General features: G+C 36.8%; 1 protein-coding gene across 3 annotated transcripts in view; it reads right to left on the bottom strand.

The window, feature by feature from the left end:
• Positions 1-14,008, bottom strand: part of ACYP2 (acylphosphatase 2) — a 45,386-nt gene that overhangs the window by 29,703 nt on the left and 1,675 nt on the right. For all 3 annotated transcript variants that reach the window (XM_075088100.1, XM_075088098.1, XM_075088099.1), the window contains one exon: positions 12,634-12,743. In XM_075088100.1, coding sequence (XP_074944201.1) covers positions 12,634-12,743 — 110 coding nt within the window. The remainder of the gene's footprint in view (positions 1-12,633; positions 12,744-14,008) is intronic.

The following is a 14,008-nucleotide window of genomic DNA, read 5'->3' as shown; positions in this document are numbered from 1 at the left end:
GAAAAACTTCTAGTATTCACCTTGAAATCTCATTTCAGGGAATGGCTTATATTATACAATGAATAAGGCCAGAGGCTCAGGATTAACATTTGTACAGCATAACAGGATTTCAGGTGAGTTCCTATATGGTAGATCAAACCTGCTTAGATCCAAATATATGACTGAAATCTCGTTAAATGATTGCTAGGAGATGCGTGAGCTGGAAAGACTGGGTTTGTTCCTCCAGATGGTTTCTTTTCTAGTATATATTAAAATTCTATGGCTTAGAGAGTCAAAACAGGGAAAGAAAACTATTTGTCCAGGACCCTCTCCCGTAAGAATGGTCACTGGGAGTTCAAGGAATCTTTTTTCCAATCATAGCATCAGCTGCCCATTTTAAAACCTGCTTTTCTTTCACCAAGTTTTGAATACTTTCCAGACTTTTTCCAGACTGATTTTCTTTGTTCCTTTAGCAGCAGGGAAACAAGCAGGAAAAGCCCACAGCATCACAACACAGAGCACAAGTCTGAACACCAGTGGAAAGTACTTAAGGTACACAAGCAGAGTATTCACCATAGATTTAAACAGCCAGCTGTTTTACCCCAGCTACAAAAAAATGAAAGAATCCCAGCTTTGAAAAGAAAGCTTCTAACCCAGTAACAGAGAATACAGTAAATCAACCAAAGCAAACCCAGTGTCTTCTCCAAGTTTATATAAATGATTCCCTGCAAAGAGACTTTAGTATCCCCTTCAGAGGGGCCACATAAAACAGAGAGGCAAAGATACAAAAAGTAATGTTAACTCTGCAGGTCAGCTGATAACATCCAGCAGAGTTCAAGGGAAAAATCTCAGGGCGCCACATTAAGCTAATTAACACGGTATTTCCCTGGAGTATAAGCCAAGGGAGTGGAGGGAAGAGTTGGAAAAAAACAATAAGGTAAAATTGAGTTATATAATTGAGTTAGCCAGCAATACATTTCTCTGCACTAGCAGTGGCAGAGAAAAGAGCAGCATCAGAAGCTACTTTGATTTTTTTCCCCCCTGTTGGCAAAGGGCATACCTTAAAAACATGAGTGTGAAACATACTCATCTTCTATAAAAAAATGGTAAATAAACTGAGCACAGCTTGCTCGTGAATCAAATCAGTACTACAGTGATTTGTGGAATAAAACAAACAGGTATCTCAGCAACATAAAAAAAGGCTTCAGAGTTCTCTCCCCACAAAACAAGCTCCAACTAGCTTCCTCTTCCTTTCTGGCTATCTGCACAGCATGGCATAAGTAATAAAGATTTTACTTGAAGTCCTAGATTCACCTAGCTAATTAAGTGCTTAAATCCTAGAGAGATGATGCTTTTCCAGGACAGCATTTTTACTACCAGAACGTTGGTAAGATCAGTAGTAGCAAGATTGGTAGGATATGTGCATAATTACACTAGTAAATTCGGAACTAAATCAAACCCACCCACTCAACACAGGATTCATGGCTAACTACCTGCCCCCTCCTTTGCATGCTGTCAGTTTGGACTACAAAATCTTTGCGCTCCCGTGGAAGAGCTCTTGCGTCTGGTACTAAACACGTGATGTAATGCATCTGAAAAAATACATCCTCCCAACTTCTCATCAGAAGCAAGGGCTGCTACTAGCTTGATCCTGAAGCTATTTGCCTAGTTCATAACCCTTGTTTTGGAGACAGCAGCAGCATCCCTGTGAAAGTCTTTTCATTCTTATATTATGCAACCTTAATATTACTTTAATGTTGCTTTCTCCTGTGGATGATAAACACAAATCTCTAGACCCAGAATAGTACCCTTCATCCCCCTTAAGATAGAGAAGTGGTCATAACAGGCTTGTTCCCTACTTACTGGACTAAATCTTCAAATATAATCAGTACACACAAAAGGAAAACAAACCCCTTCAGCCATCAAGTGGGAAGATCACAGAACAAAACAAACAGTGCACTGTAGTACAACTCATTTCTAGTCTAGCCTGACTTTTGAATGCTTGGCTTTACAAATTCAGCAATAATCTTTTAACATTGCTCTGCACATTTAATCTCCATTTTTAGACCAGTTAGCTGAATTCTTTGCCTTCTCAGCAACCTTCTGTATATTAGAACATCAAGTGGACACCCTTATCACATTGTAAGTTTGTATAAACAGTGTTAGTTACTCTTTCAGCATACAGAATATTTGTTAATTATTATGCCTTGGCACTTTGCAGAAGGCAAAGATCCACTATGATATCCAGCTGCAGTGTAGGTATCCCTGGCTACTTCTTGGTTCATGCTGTCAATTAGTATCTACGTACGGAGAAACATCAGAATTCACATGGAACCAAAACAGATTTTTGTATTAGAATTTATATCGTGATTTTGGCGTGTCTTTCTGGACAACATTGAAAGAAGTCAAACCCATCCTACCCAATCTTTGTGCCTGATCTGCCAAAATATATTAGCCTTAAGTAATGCAGTTTAAAAAACATTTTAAAATGCCCCAATTTATTTCAGTAGAAAAAACACTTCAAATTTAAGGTTGAATAAAATATGTTTGAATAAAAAAGTGGCAAAACAAAAAATTACATTTCTGAAGTTGGTCTTTAAGAACCACATCAGTTGGTTTTGATTTTCAGAACTCATTTGAAACATCACATGCAAGCTGCGGCCAAGATGCTTTTATACAAACTCACTGGAGTTTATATAAAATTGCATGCGCATAATCCATGCATATGAACAGATTCAGTCTCACCAGCTTCTGAGTCTTTTTCACATAGGAAGTGAACAAGTTTCTCAATTTCCTTCCCACTACGTTTATCCAATTTGATATGGGCAAACATGAGCATGCTCCACCACCTGCTAAGCTGACTGGAAGCTACAGAGTATCACTGGTGAAGTACTACCCTCAAACTAGAAAGCCCTGCTGAGAAGCCATTAGGGCAGCTTAGGTTCACTGGCCTCAGGAGAGAGTCCTGCAGCTCTTGGCTGTTTCAACGGGGGCAAAAGCAGGCTGCACCTCAGTGCAACACAGAGGTCGTCTCAGCAATCTTGACAGAGTAAGCCATATCTGATAGGACAAACATTTAGAACCTTACATCACTCAAGCACTCGTTTTGTTTCATACTGCAAAAATGCAGATAGCTTTGTCAAATACAGCATCTATAATAGCTTTCAAATAAGCCTACACTTTTCAAGTACATGCTTTTACTGATAATAACCATTTTGTTGCCAAAGATCTATTTTTAACTCTGTGTACACAGTTATTCCCCTTGATAAGCTGGAGTACAAAAACCTCTCACAAATACTACTTTAAGCTGGGCTTTTAATCATTAGTGTTTCTGTAAATCTTGAGTTGGAGTACTACAGACATCTGGAACACTTCAGCACAAAAAGCCAGAAAAATGGTATTGAACTGTTCTACATCCTACTGTATCAGTGATGAGAGAATATTTTCACTTTGAAACTATCAAAGCATTACACATGGTCCCAGTAATATCAACTATAAAGAATGCATAAATGCTTAAAATGCTCAAATAAATAAAGCTTCCCATAGAAATCACACATCTTACTGGCATTTGTATTTTGAAAACAGTCTCCTAGAAAGCTCAACCAATACTGCACAGAGGTGCTCTAGAACAGTGACTGTGGTTTAATTAAGATTAATTTAGAGTAAAAATAAATTTCTATTTTTTTTTCCAGTGTGATCGTAAGAAAGGCATATCACTCTTCTTAGATATGCAAGAAAATCCCCAAATTGAGTGCTGAGACAACAGTTCCACTTGCCCATGTTTATAGTTCAATCCAGTGCAACCTTGCAATCCTTCTTGCTTCCAACTGCAACAGAGATTTGAGAATTGAATGTTATCACAGGTAGACATCAGCTAAGCAAATGAAAGTCTGGAATTCTGTAGCAAATTAGGACTTCATGTATTAGCACTGCTAAAGGACTTTGAAGCATTAATGCAACATGCCTACTGAACCATCATTTCAAAGAGACAAGCTACCAGAGATATATAGTTAAAAAGAAGTTGAGCACCTTGTCCAGGATCACATACTGAGTTTTCCAAGAAACCGTACAGACTAATGCTTCTTATTCCAAAGGCACAATTCGAGAACATTTGGTCCTGTTTAAATGCAGGAATCACATCTGGTAGGTACTCTATAAACATAAAAGGAAAGCCGCTTTGCATCTTCCCTGTATCTAACATTTAAACAAATATTAATATGCTCACTAGTAATAAGAACAGGAGACCAGCTACACATGAGAGGCCTGCAGCAATTTTTTTTCCATACAGAGACCTACAAACATGCAAAGTGCGGAACACCTTAAAATTTTAATGGACAAAAAGAGTCACATGGCTCCTAAAACAAACGGACATTCCTGGCAGCTTCAGAGGGAGCTGGAAGAGAGAAACATTCTTCACTGAATCAATTCAAGCATCAAATACCATAAGCTGTTGAGAGGTGGCTCCCTCCCCCCAGTAAAAGAAAATACCTCAGTAGACTTGTGTCAGTGGTATGAACTTAAACTATAGCGTATATGTTAGAATAATAGCTGTAAGAATTAAGCACTGCCCTAACTTAGTAACCTTAAGTGTCAATGAGAACATGTGATCTTCAACAGGAACTTTTGTTTTATTCTAAAAAGCAACTAAACTGCTAAATTGTACTCCTCAAAAAATCTGATACTCAAAAGATGAAGAAAACATGAGAATTAACTTCTACTAAGACAGTATTCAGTAAATCCTACTTAACTATTTGTACTATAAGCCTAGATTTAGCGCAATTCATTAAACTACATTTTTATCAAAATTAATTACTACGAACACCTCAGTGATCAGAAATGGAAGCAGACACTTTATAAAGAATGCCAGTTCCACTGAGCTACTGCAAATTCACAGCAACTGTAAAAATGAATAGATTAAGAAAAATCTACAAGGTTATACCATACAACTACCTTTATACCCCAGCCCAAGAAATGGGTGGGTGGAAAACATTCTTCCACTACTCCATATCCAGAAAGACATAACCGCTGTTAAAAGCTTTAGCGGTTTATGGCATTTCAAAGCACAGTGACAATCCAGCACAGTCCAAAGGACAGGACCTGTGCCAGGAGTCCACTTCTATTTCTGGCTCTATCACTGGTGGGCTGTGTGACCTTCAGCAGGGAGCTACATCTCCCTTCCTTCAACTACTCCTATCCACAGGGAGAGAATTGCCTGTTGCTATGCCCCTAAGTGACTAACAAAAGGGGACTTCACTGCAGGGCAGTCAGCACTGCTGTAAAATACAAAATGGCAAGGGCAGAACAAGGGTGAGCCACTAGACCTCCAGTTTTGAGTCGCAAGCATGCAGCTCTCTCCTTCAGCTAAGTAACATTAATATCTTATTGGTTTCACTCTCAGAAACCAGTAGCAAAGAACTACCATCTTCGACTTACCTGACACACTCCTTGTCTTTGCAAGCAGAATACAGCTGTTACGATAAACTCTAATTAGTTCTTCGTTTATCTGGTTTGAACTGCTAAAACCCTAAAGAACAAGGTTTAATTTCATTCTTCCCCAGGTCATCAGCAACATTTAGCGAATTTAATTTACAGGACCAAGCTCTGAGCCTGCATAACTTAAATAGTTCACAATTTAGCCTGTCAATTTTAAGCAATAAACAAATCATCATAGATAAGAAATTAATACCTCAAATATTCAGTATGAAGAGAGCTGATCACATTTATCATTATACTAGCCACCAAGATTACAGTTTAACACAACTTATTTTTCCAGTATAGGCTAATTTTCACCTTTAAACAAATAAAAGCAAAATTAAACCAAAAAACCTGAGCTTGTTATACTTGGACCCATAGTGAACTATAAAATCCCTACCATATTTCTTGTCTTCTGACTGCTATTGAGACACCAAAATACTGTAAATCACTCTCAGTGATTAATATAAAAACTCTTTCATTCCAACCATAAATGAGAACACATCCTAACCCCTTTTCCCTATTTCATATTTTAGCAAAGTAAAACCAGAAAGCTTAAAGAATGCACTTCTAACTTCCCTCTCTCTTTTCCTTCAAATTATATCAGTGTCAGCTTCCCAAGAACAGCACATCCAGGAAATATTCCATCCATACTATCACAGCACATCACTGCCTCATTGACAAGACACAAGGTAAACATTAAGTGCTCTGCATCAGAGCAGATGTATTTTTCTAGAAAATAAGCATGGCAAAAATCCCTCACAATTTTGTAAATGCTTTCTGTAACACTGAACCGTATGACGACCAGTGTGCTTTGCACGACCAACCTCAAATCTAGCAGCTGCAATTTTGTGTGTATATGCTTTTCTAGACCTGTGGGATGCTGATGTTCACCTTGGCCTACACATTCCTTGATCAGATGAAAGATATAATGGAATTTCAACCAATGTGCTCATTAAACACAGCTAGTAATTAAATCATTCCAGTAATAAATTTTTACAACCTTTTAATAAACACAACCCTGAAAATGTATACCTATGAATTTGGAGCCTATTTTGACAACCACATTCATCTTGGACTAATGGTAAGAGTTTCCCATAGCCTACTTAATTGATTTAGAAGTACTTGTAATAAGATGGTGTAATGACCTCTTTCTTGCTAAATCCTCTCTACCACATTTGACCATAAACTTGGCTTCAACCCTACCTTGGTATTTCACCTCCACCCCCATTAGCTCATCTCTCTGACATTCTCCTCTCCCACACTACCAGATTTCAGAGTTTTCCTTCTATCTCTAGGACCAATCTCCACAAATATTTTTTTTTCTATTACAGCACACCTTGGTTAATGTATCATGCTGCCTCTCTGCCCCCTAGACACAGAAGTACCTTTGGAAGTTTTGTACCTTTTCTGCTAGTCTGATGTTATTCACCACTTCTTGAATCTACCAATTCCCAGTCCACAATCACATTATTTTACAGATCAGCAGTTGCCAAACCGAAATTTACTTCCATATTCTCTCCCTAATCCATCAGTATTTCCAAACTCTCTGAACTTTTCATTCAACTGCCTTCATCTTCTTTTCAACAGCAGGCTTCTGGGTATATCACAGATGTCTCAAATGTATCTAAAACCCTAAACCACTTCCTTGTCCGCACAAGTGTCCCCTGCAGATTCGTTTCTACCACTATGCCCAGATTCACGCACAAAGAAGTGTTACAGTTTCTTTTCCTGAATATTTAGATTGAGCTGAAAGTTTTAAAAAATATCCTTTTAAAATGGAGAAAAATCTCAAAATACAGACTAAAATCTGTTCTTTTATATCTCAACATAAATTGGGTATTAAGATCTAGAATTTTGCTCAAGAAACCCAACCATGGTCTAAATATGGAGGGGTTTTTTTTACTAACATTTAGTTCCATTTCATGCCATCTGGGCTATTCTCTGCACACAATTAAAAAATTATATTGAGGAAAAAAGTCTTTATTCAATTGCAGTTGGTACAGAGAGGACTCTTGGATACACCTGACTAATGAAACAGAGAAAGGAGGACAGTTGCAATATTAACTAATACAGAGTTCCCTTGTCCACTTTCACATGGTAAAAATCTAGATTTTTCTATGCAGATACGCACTGAAGACATTTTCAAGTCTTGTGCCACATATTTAATATTAATTATTCTTAACTGACATTGATATTAAAAATCAAAGCATTCAAATTAAATCAGCATTATTTTACTAATTAAAAACCATTTCCAAGACAATCAATACATATTTAATATTAGGCCTTTCTACAAAGACAGGAAGAACACTTACTATGCTGTTACATATTACTTGTGTCTAAAAATCATCCTAAGATGTTACATTTCGAAGCGTCAGCCTGATTTGAAATCCTTGATTTTTGGAATAAATTTTTAACTGGAAATAAGAGCCTTACCTTCCTTTTTTAATGGGTAACTAAGTAATACGTCATCATTCAAAGTTAAAAAAATTCTCATAGGAAAGTGATTTCTAGCCTGTCAATGCAAGTTGCTATGGCAACAACTGCAATGCCTACAAAGGCTCTACCCTTATTCAATGAATAAAACGGAAAAAATATCACAAGATACTATAATGAAAAATCCTGTTCTGTAAGTCCTCCTGAAAAAAAGGACACCAAAGGACTACCTTCTCTACCCCATTTAACAATATCTGGGCTGGCAAAAAAGATTGCAGTTTACCGTAAAACCTTATGTCATGTTTTATAAATGCTGCAACTCTGCTTTTCTTGTGAATTTAGTATTCTTGGCTCACAGGCAGGTAAAAGACTGAAAACGAGCTTTTAGTATCTAAGGATAACGAGTGTTATCTACATAAAGCAGTAGCAGCAGGCAGAACAAGAATATAAAATACAGTAGGGAAAAAGGTAGTGAAGAAAAAAGATGGATTCTACCATAACAGTCTAAAAATAGATTCACTTCAGATGAAGCAGTAGAGTTGAAAGTATCTACAGAACAAACAGCTCCATCTAGAGGTTAAAAAGCGAGGGTTATTAAAGGAAACTTACAGGTGAAAGGTTCTCAAGACTTCTTAAAAATACCCTCTAAAATGGTCTGCAAGATCTCCCATTTAAAATAAAAAATTGGCTTCAAAATACATTATGTAAAAGCCACCTGATCTTTGAGAATCTGTAAGTTTTTAAATTAAAAGCTGAAGACAAATCTTGAAATGAAAATATCTAAAAATCAAAAACTGTCCATTCATACCTCAAGCTTCTTGTATTCAGTGCAATTCACACTGAAATCCTGGCCACTGGGAAGTCAGCAAATTTTGCCAGTTTTCAGTGTGATCAAGATTTCACCACTACAGAATATAAATCAAAGAAGTTGGCCTCCCAGAACCACTTCAACAAAAATTTATACTCACGTTCAACACCAAGTGAATGGTCCAATAAGGAATACAACTTCCTGCATGTGCAACACTTCTCAGGCCCCAACCCTTCATACTTACATTTTCCATTTATTTCTGCAAGAGTCAGAATGCCCCTGCTAAATTGTTACATGCTCCAGGAGCAAGCTCTATTTTGCACGTCATCTTTCAAAGTAATTCATCATAATCGTATTTTGTGTCTGCAGGGAAACAATTACTTCCATGTTTTAGAACAAAATCCAGGCCCCAGCAGGCAGCTTAAGAAACTACACCAGGCTCAGGCAAATGAGGCCAGTTCTTTTCCCTGGCAGGATGGGAATGAACCAACCCGCAGTCCACTGCCTGGATTAGCAGACACTCATCTGTGCTGCATGTGCAGCAGTAGATACGTAGCCTCTGGCTGCCTTCCTGCACCTAATCCCTCAGTTCTAACACAGTACAGTTGTATTTGACTACCCATGACTCTCCAAAGATCATTGGTTACCTGGCCAACTGAATTTCAAAATATATCTCCTCTAACATGCTCTCACTTCACTGGAGAGCTTTAAGTATGGGTGGATACTCATACCTCCAACTCTCCTGCTTTAAATCTTAGTTTCTCCACTTTATACTGCTTCTGGTAAGCAGTAAAGTAACTTTATACTTAGTTCTCCATCTAAACTCCATGCATGCGTTACAATAATGCTTAAAATATATCACCAGGACCATCCCCAGAATTCCTCACAGATTATATTTTACCTTGCAGCCTGCATTAAAAAAAGTCTTAAGAGGCATTGTTTCTTGAGCCTGTACTGGATGCTTCCTAGCTGTGCCTCACAATACAAGTAGTGATACAAAATAGAACAAAAAAGGGTCAGGAAATCAGGAGCAAAGGATGGCTACTGGAAAACCATTGGGTTAGAAGTCTGCCGCATTACTGCTCCGGAACAAAGGCATGCTTTGTTATTCACTCCATGCTTCTGGTAACATTGAATTGCCTCATGGTGTTTTTTCCACATATTTTATACTTTCCCTGTCTTTATCCTCCTCTCAAACCCTTAGCCCTCTTTTTCTCCCTTCCATACTGCTTATTCTACTTACCTGTTCTAGAACTGTTCTTTCTACTCTCTTTTTAGTCTACATTCTTGATTCTATTTAGCACCATGTGAAGATAAACATTGTTTATTATAGACCAAAATACCTCTTCTACCTCCCCCTAAAAAATACTAACATTAACAAGCCAGAACCAGTAAAACAACTGAAAAATCATTTTAATACCATTAATACCTAATTTTTAGAAGTCCAAGTGCTGCACCTCTGAAAAATCAGGCTATTTTGTGCCGACAGTTTAATTTGGTAACTTATGCAAGTGTAAAGATACCTGTCCAAAAGACACTGCACAAACTACTCTTAAAATATTTCTATAAGACATTGTTCCAAATTTTGAAACAGCACTCACCAGGAACCTTTCTCAGAATATCCTACCGTACTGATTAATGTACTGTATTTCTCTGATAAGCATTTAATTTCTTTGAACAAACAAGATCTCAGAATTTTTAAGACACGTCATACCCATACAATCTCTTCTAAAGTTCTGGATATCTAACAAATAGAAACCAGAGCTTGCATAGGAAGTTGATGCCAGAATTTCCTCCAGATTATTTATCACAGTTTGAATACAAATGTATGTTTATGATTACTGGTTTTATATTCATTTGTCATAGTAGAAGCAAGCCTCATTTTGTTATTTAATATAGCATTTTTAATAACCCTTGAATCTAGAACACAGTATTATGACTTCCTAGGAGCCATGACGGAGGATTACAAAAAAAAAGCCGTAAGCTCTGGAAAAGACTTCAGAAACTCAAACCTATTTTGATCTTCTATTAACATGTACTAGCAGAGAGAAATAAGGGTCTTTCAAAAGTAGCTGTTCATATACAATAGCTCCTTTTTCATGTGCAAGTTCACCAATTTAATGCCAAAAATAAATTCACTACATTTCCAGTATATCAGAGTGCACACAGGGAGCAAGAAAGAGTGATCTGTTTCTCCCTCAGCATTCTACTCTACGATCTCCAATTTAAAAATCTGTATCTCAATGCATAGTTCAAAATGGTGCTTCAGCACTGCAACACAATTCCCACATCAGAGGAAAACACTGATTTCCAGCATGAAATGAAGTGACAACTCATAACAATTTTTTATTTGTTCTGAATAGCAAACACAATATACATCAAAAGCTTTACCCTTTTTTTTTGGTCACAATCCAGCTTACTGACCCTACTTAAAAATGTGTAACAATGAAAAAAAAAACATTTCATTTCCTTTTGGAATAGTCTGTATGCTGAGACATCTTTGAGAACAAGCCTCATGTTGTTAGTCTAATTTTGTGGCTCTACTGCGAGATCCCCTACTACACACACACTTTCTGGTGTTGGGGTAAGCAGAGTTTCCTTTAAATCCCATCAACACAGATAACAGAAAATGGAAGAGGATGGACGAAAACCCTACATTTTGCAGCAATCCTAGTTCATGCAAATACAAGAAATATCAGGAGCTAAGATGTGCTTTCACTTACACCTGCTTAATGAGAATAAATCAACCAACTAGAAAATTTTAAATTAAAAATTATTCCAACAAATAGAAATCATATCCTGGTTCCTTACATGTTAATTTCCAGTGTTCTAAATTAACTAGAGAGGGCACCAAAACACTAAACATACAAAATATTTATATCAGGCTATTAACAAAGGTCTTCCAGAAAGTAGGTATAAACTTGACCTAGGAAACAAACAACTGCCATTTCTCTGGCTTTGTAAGTGTTTTGCAGCCCAAGATAAGCAACCTAATGTTAAGCCTAAAAACAAAGAAAATTACTACAAATACTTCTGTCACATTAGATAATCACATATAAATCTCCTTACGAGAAAGTATTATACTATTTTCTCTGCAAAAAGCCAACTTCACTTCATCTAAGATCAGTTTTTAAGCAAATCCTGTATTGCAAAATGCTGGCAGGATCTGCATTAATAATCGTCCATCCACAATAAAGCTTACAAAGGAAAGTTTTACCATCACTCATTCTTTGTTGGGAGAACAAACCACCAAAGGATTTTTTAAAACTCCCAACAATCTCCCTATATACATCTGCAAAAAATGATAGTTGGAAGCAACTGAATCAGGCTTTGTGTTTTTCCAGGCATCATTTCCTCAGAGTGATAGCTGTAAGCATTTGGAAATTGGCAGTTTAATAAAGAAAATCATACCCATTCTTTTAAATACACCAAAATATTTCAAAATTTGTTTCCAGATGGTAGACTACAGGCTTTTGCTGAAATATGTAGTAATGTATTACGTTTTTTTAAATCAGGAAAAAAAATAATCATACTTAAACCCAGTTTCCTTTGAATTGATTTAAGCACAGGCTGAGCAAGCATTTCAAGAAGTTCTTCAGTCTGTTTCCTTAGAGAGATGTTCTGAAGAATTAAAAACCAGATCTGTGCTCACATGTATGAATAAAGGCTTTTTCTTTATTTCACAATAAAAATATATTTTCGGGAAATACAAACTGTGCAATGTTAGAAATAAGACTAGCTGATACCACACACTATTTTTAAAGCTTGAAGACTTTTCTACAGCTTAAAATAATATACCTCCTCAACTCCTCAAAACCAAAACTGATTATTGAAAGTACTGTTACATTACTGACATATGAATCTACTTGTCACTTTGGATTAAAAATGTTTCTGTAAATGACTTTAGTAAGACAAAAAACCACACCAAAAATACTTACATTGCATTTACTTTATCTTCTGGGCCCTGGACTTGGCCCGTTACAGTTCCTTGACTGGTATTTTTAACCCAGCCAACCACTCCCAATTTCCTAGCTTCCTCTTCTGTGTACTGGTTTGAAAAATAATGAAAGAGGAGAATCAGTATCAGCACAGACCCCACATGTATACCACTTAAAACCCCGCTTTCATTTTCATAGCTTTAAGACCTACACTTAAGAAATAAAATGTGTAGATGATGCTTGTACTCAGACACTAAGATATTCCTGTCGGCTCTGAAGCAGCCAACTTTTGAACGAGATTTTACATTATGCATAATAAATGCATGAGTTAATTCCCACTTCGATTTTCACAGCTTTTAATACTTTTCTTCAATAATACCTACACATATGATGGCTCCCACCAAGACATTACACTGCTCCTAATAAAAGTCATCTTTACTTTATCATATGTACATGCATAGAAAACTTCTGAAGGCGTGAAGTTTTTTTTCATTCACAGGGAAGCCAAAGACTTGCTCCCCTTATTTCAGGAACTTTTAACACTATTTTGACCACAAAGGACTCTACTAATACTACACCACTCCCTTGTGCCTACTCTATTCTTTTCTATAGCTATCACTGCTCATTTGCCTCTTCAACAGTCTCTAAACTCATTAAATTTCTACACATACAAACTTCATAGTTCCTGTTCTCCAGTTTCATTTTAAATCCTTTCCACCTGACTTTCACCCCCTAAATTCTAACCCCAGCTGCTGCATTACTGTGAACAAATAGCAGCAAAGGTCATGAGCTAATTATGCTTTTTAAAATATTTTTGCAATACCACAACAATTTATGGTTCCCCAGCTAACTATTTCTTGTGATGAAATGAGGAACTTCCTACTACCCTGGTATTTGAGGGTGGGGTTTTTTTTAAAAACTTTCTCATTTTCTTTCACGTACCTATGAGATATATGCATGGTTTTAATAATTTGTCTCTGAACACTGAAAAGGTATGGAACATGAAGCCTGTTTTGCAGAAATCCATTAAATTTTTTGTCCATGTAGGACAATAAAACCACTGTTAGTCAATACACAGTACTTCATTTAATTAGTAGCAAATTTATTCATATTAAAAGTACCTCCTCTGCTTTGCTTCTTGCATGTTTATTAAAGAGGTATAAGACCCCATATCCCATGTTTTTATCTTGTATTAGAGAAGATAAACAGACTGATGGCTCTAACAATAAGATCTGACTGTTTTTAATATATTTTGATGAGAAACAGCCACCGAACATTTCAGAGTATGTGCAATACACAGATACTAAAGGTGCACACTGCACTACCAGCCCCTTTAGACACTTACTCTAATGCCAACAGCCAAACTTCAGGTCAG

The sequence above is a fragment of the Phalacrocorax aristotelis genome, chromosome 3 (assembly GCF_949628215.1).
Source record: "Phalacrocorax aristotelis chromosome 3, bGulAri2.1, whole genome shotgun sequence".
Lineage (NCBI taxonomy): Eukaryota > Metazoa > Chordata > Aves > Suliformes > Phalacrocoracidae > Phalacrocorax > Phalacrocorax aristotelis.
Note: the sequence above shows the minus strand (reverse complement) of the source record. Positions and strands in the feature narration are given on the sequence as shown.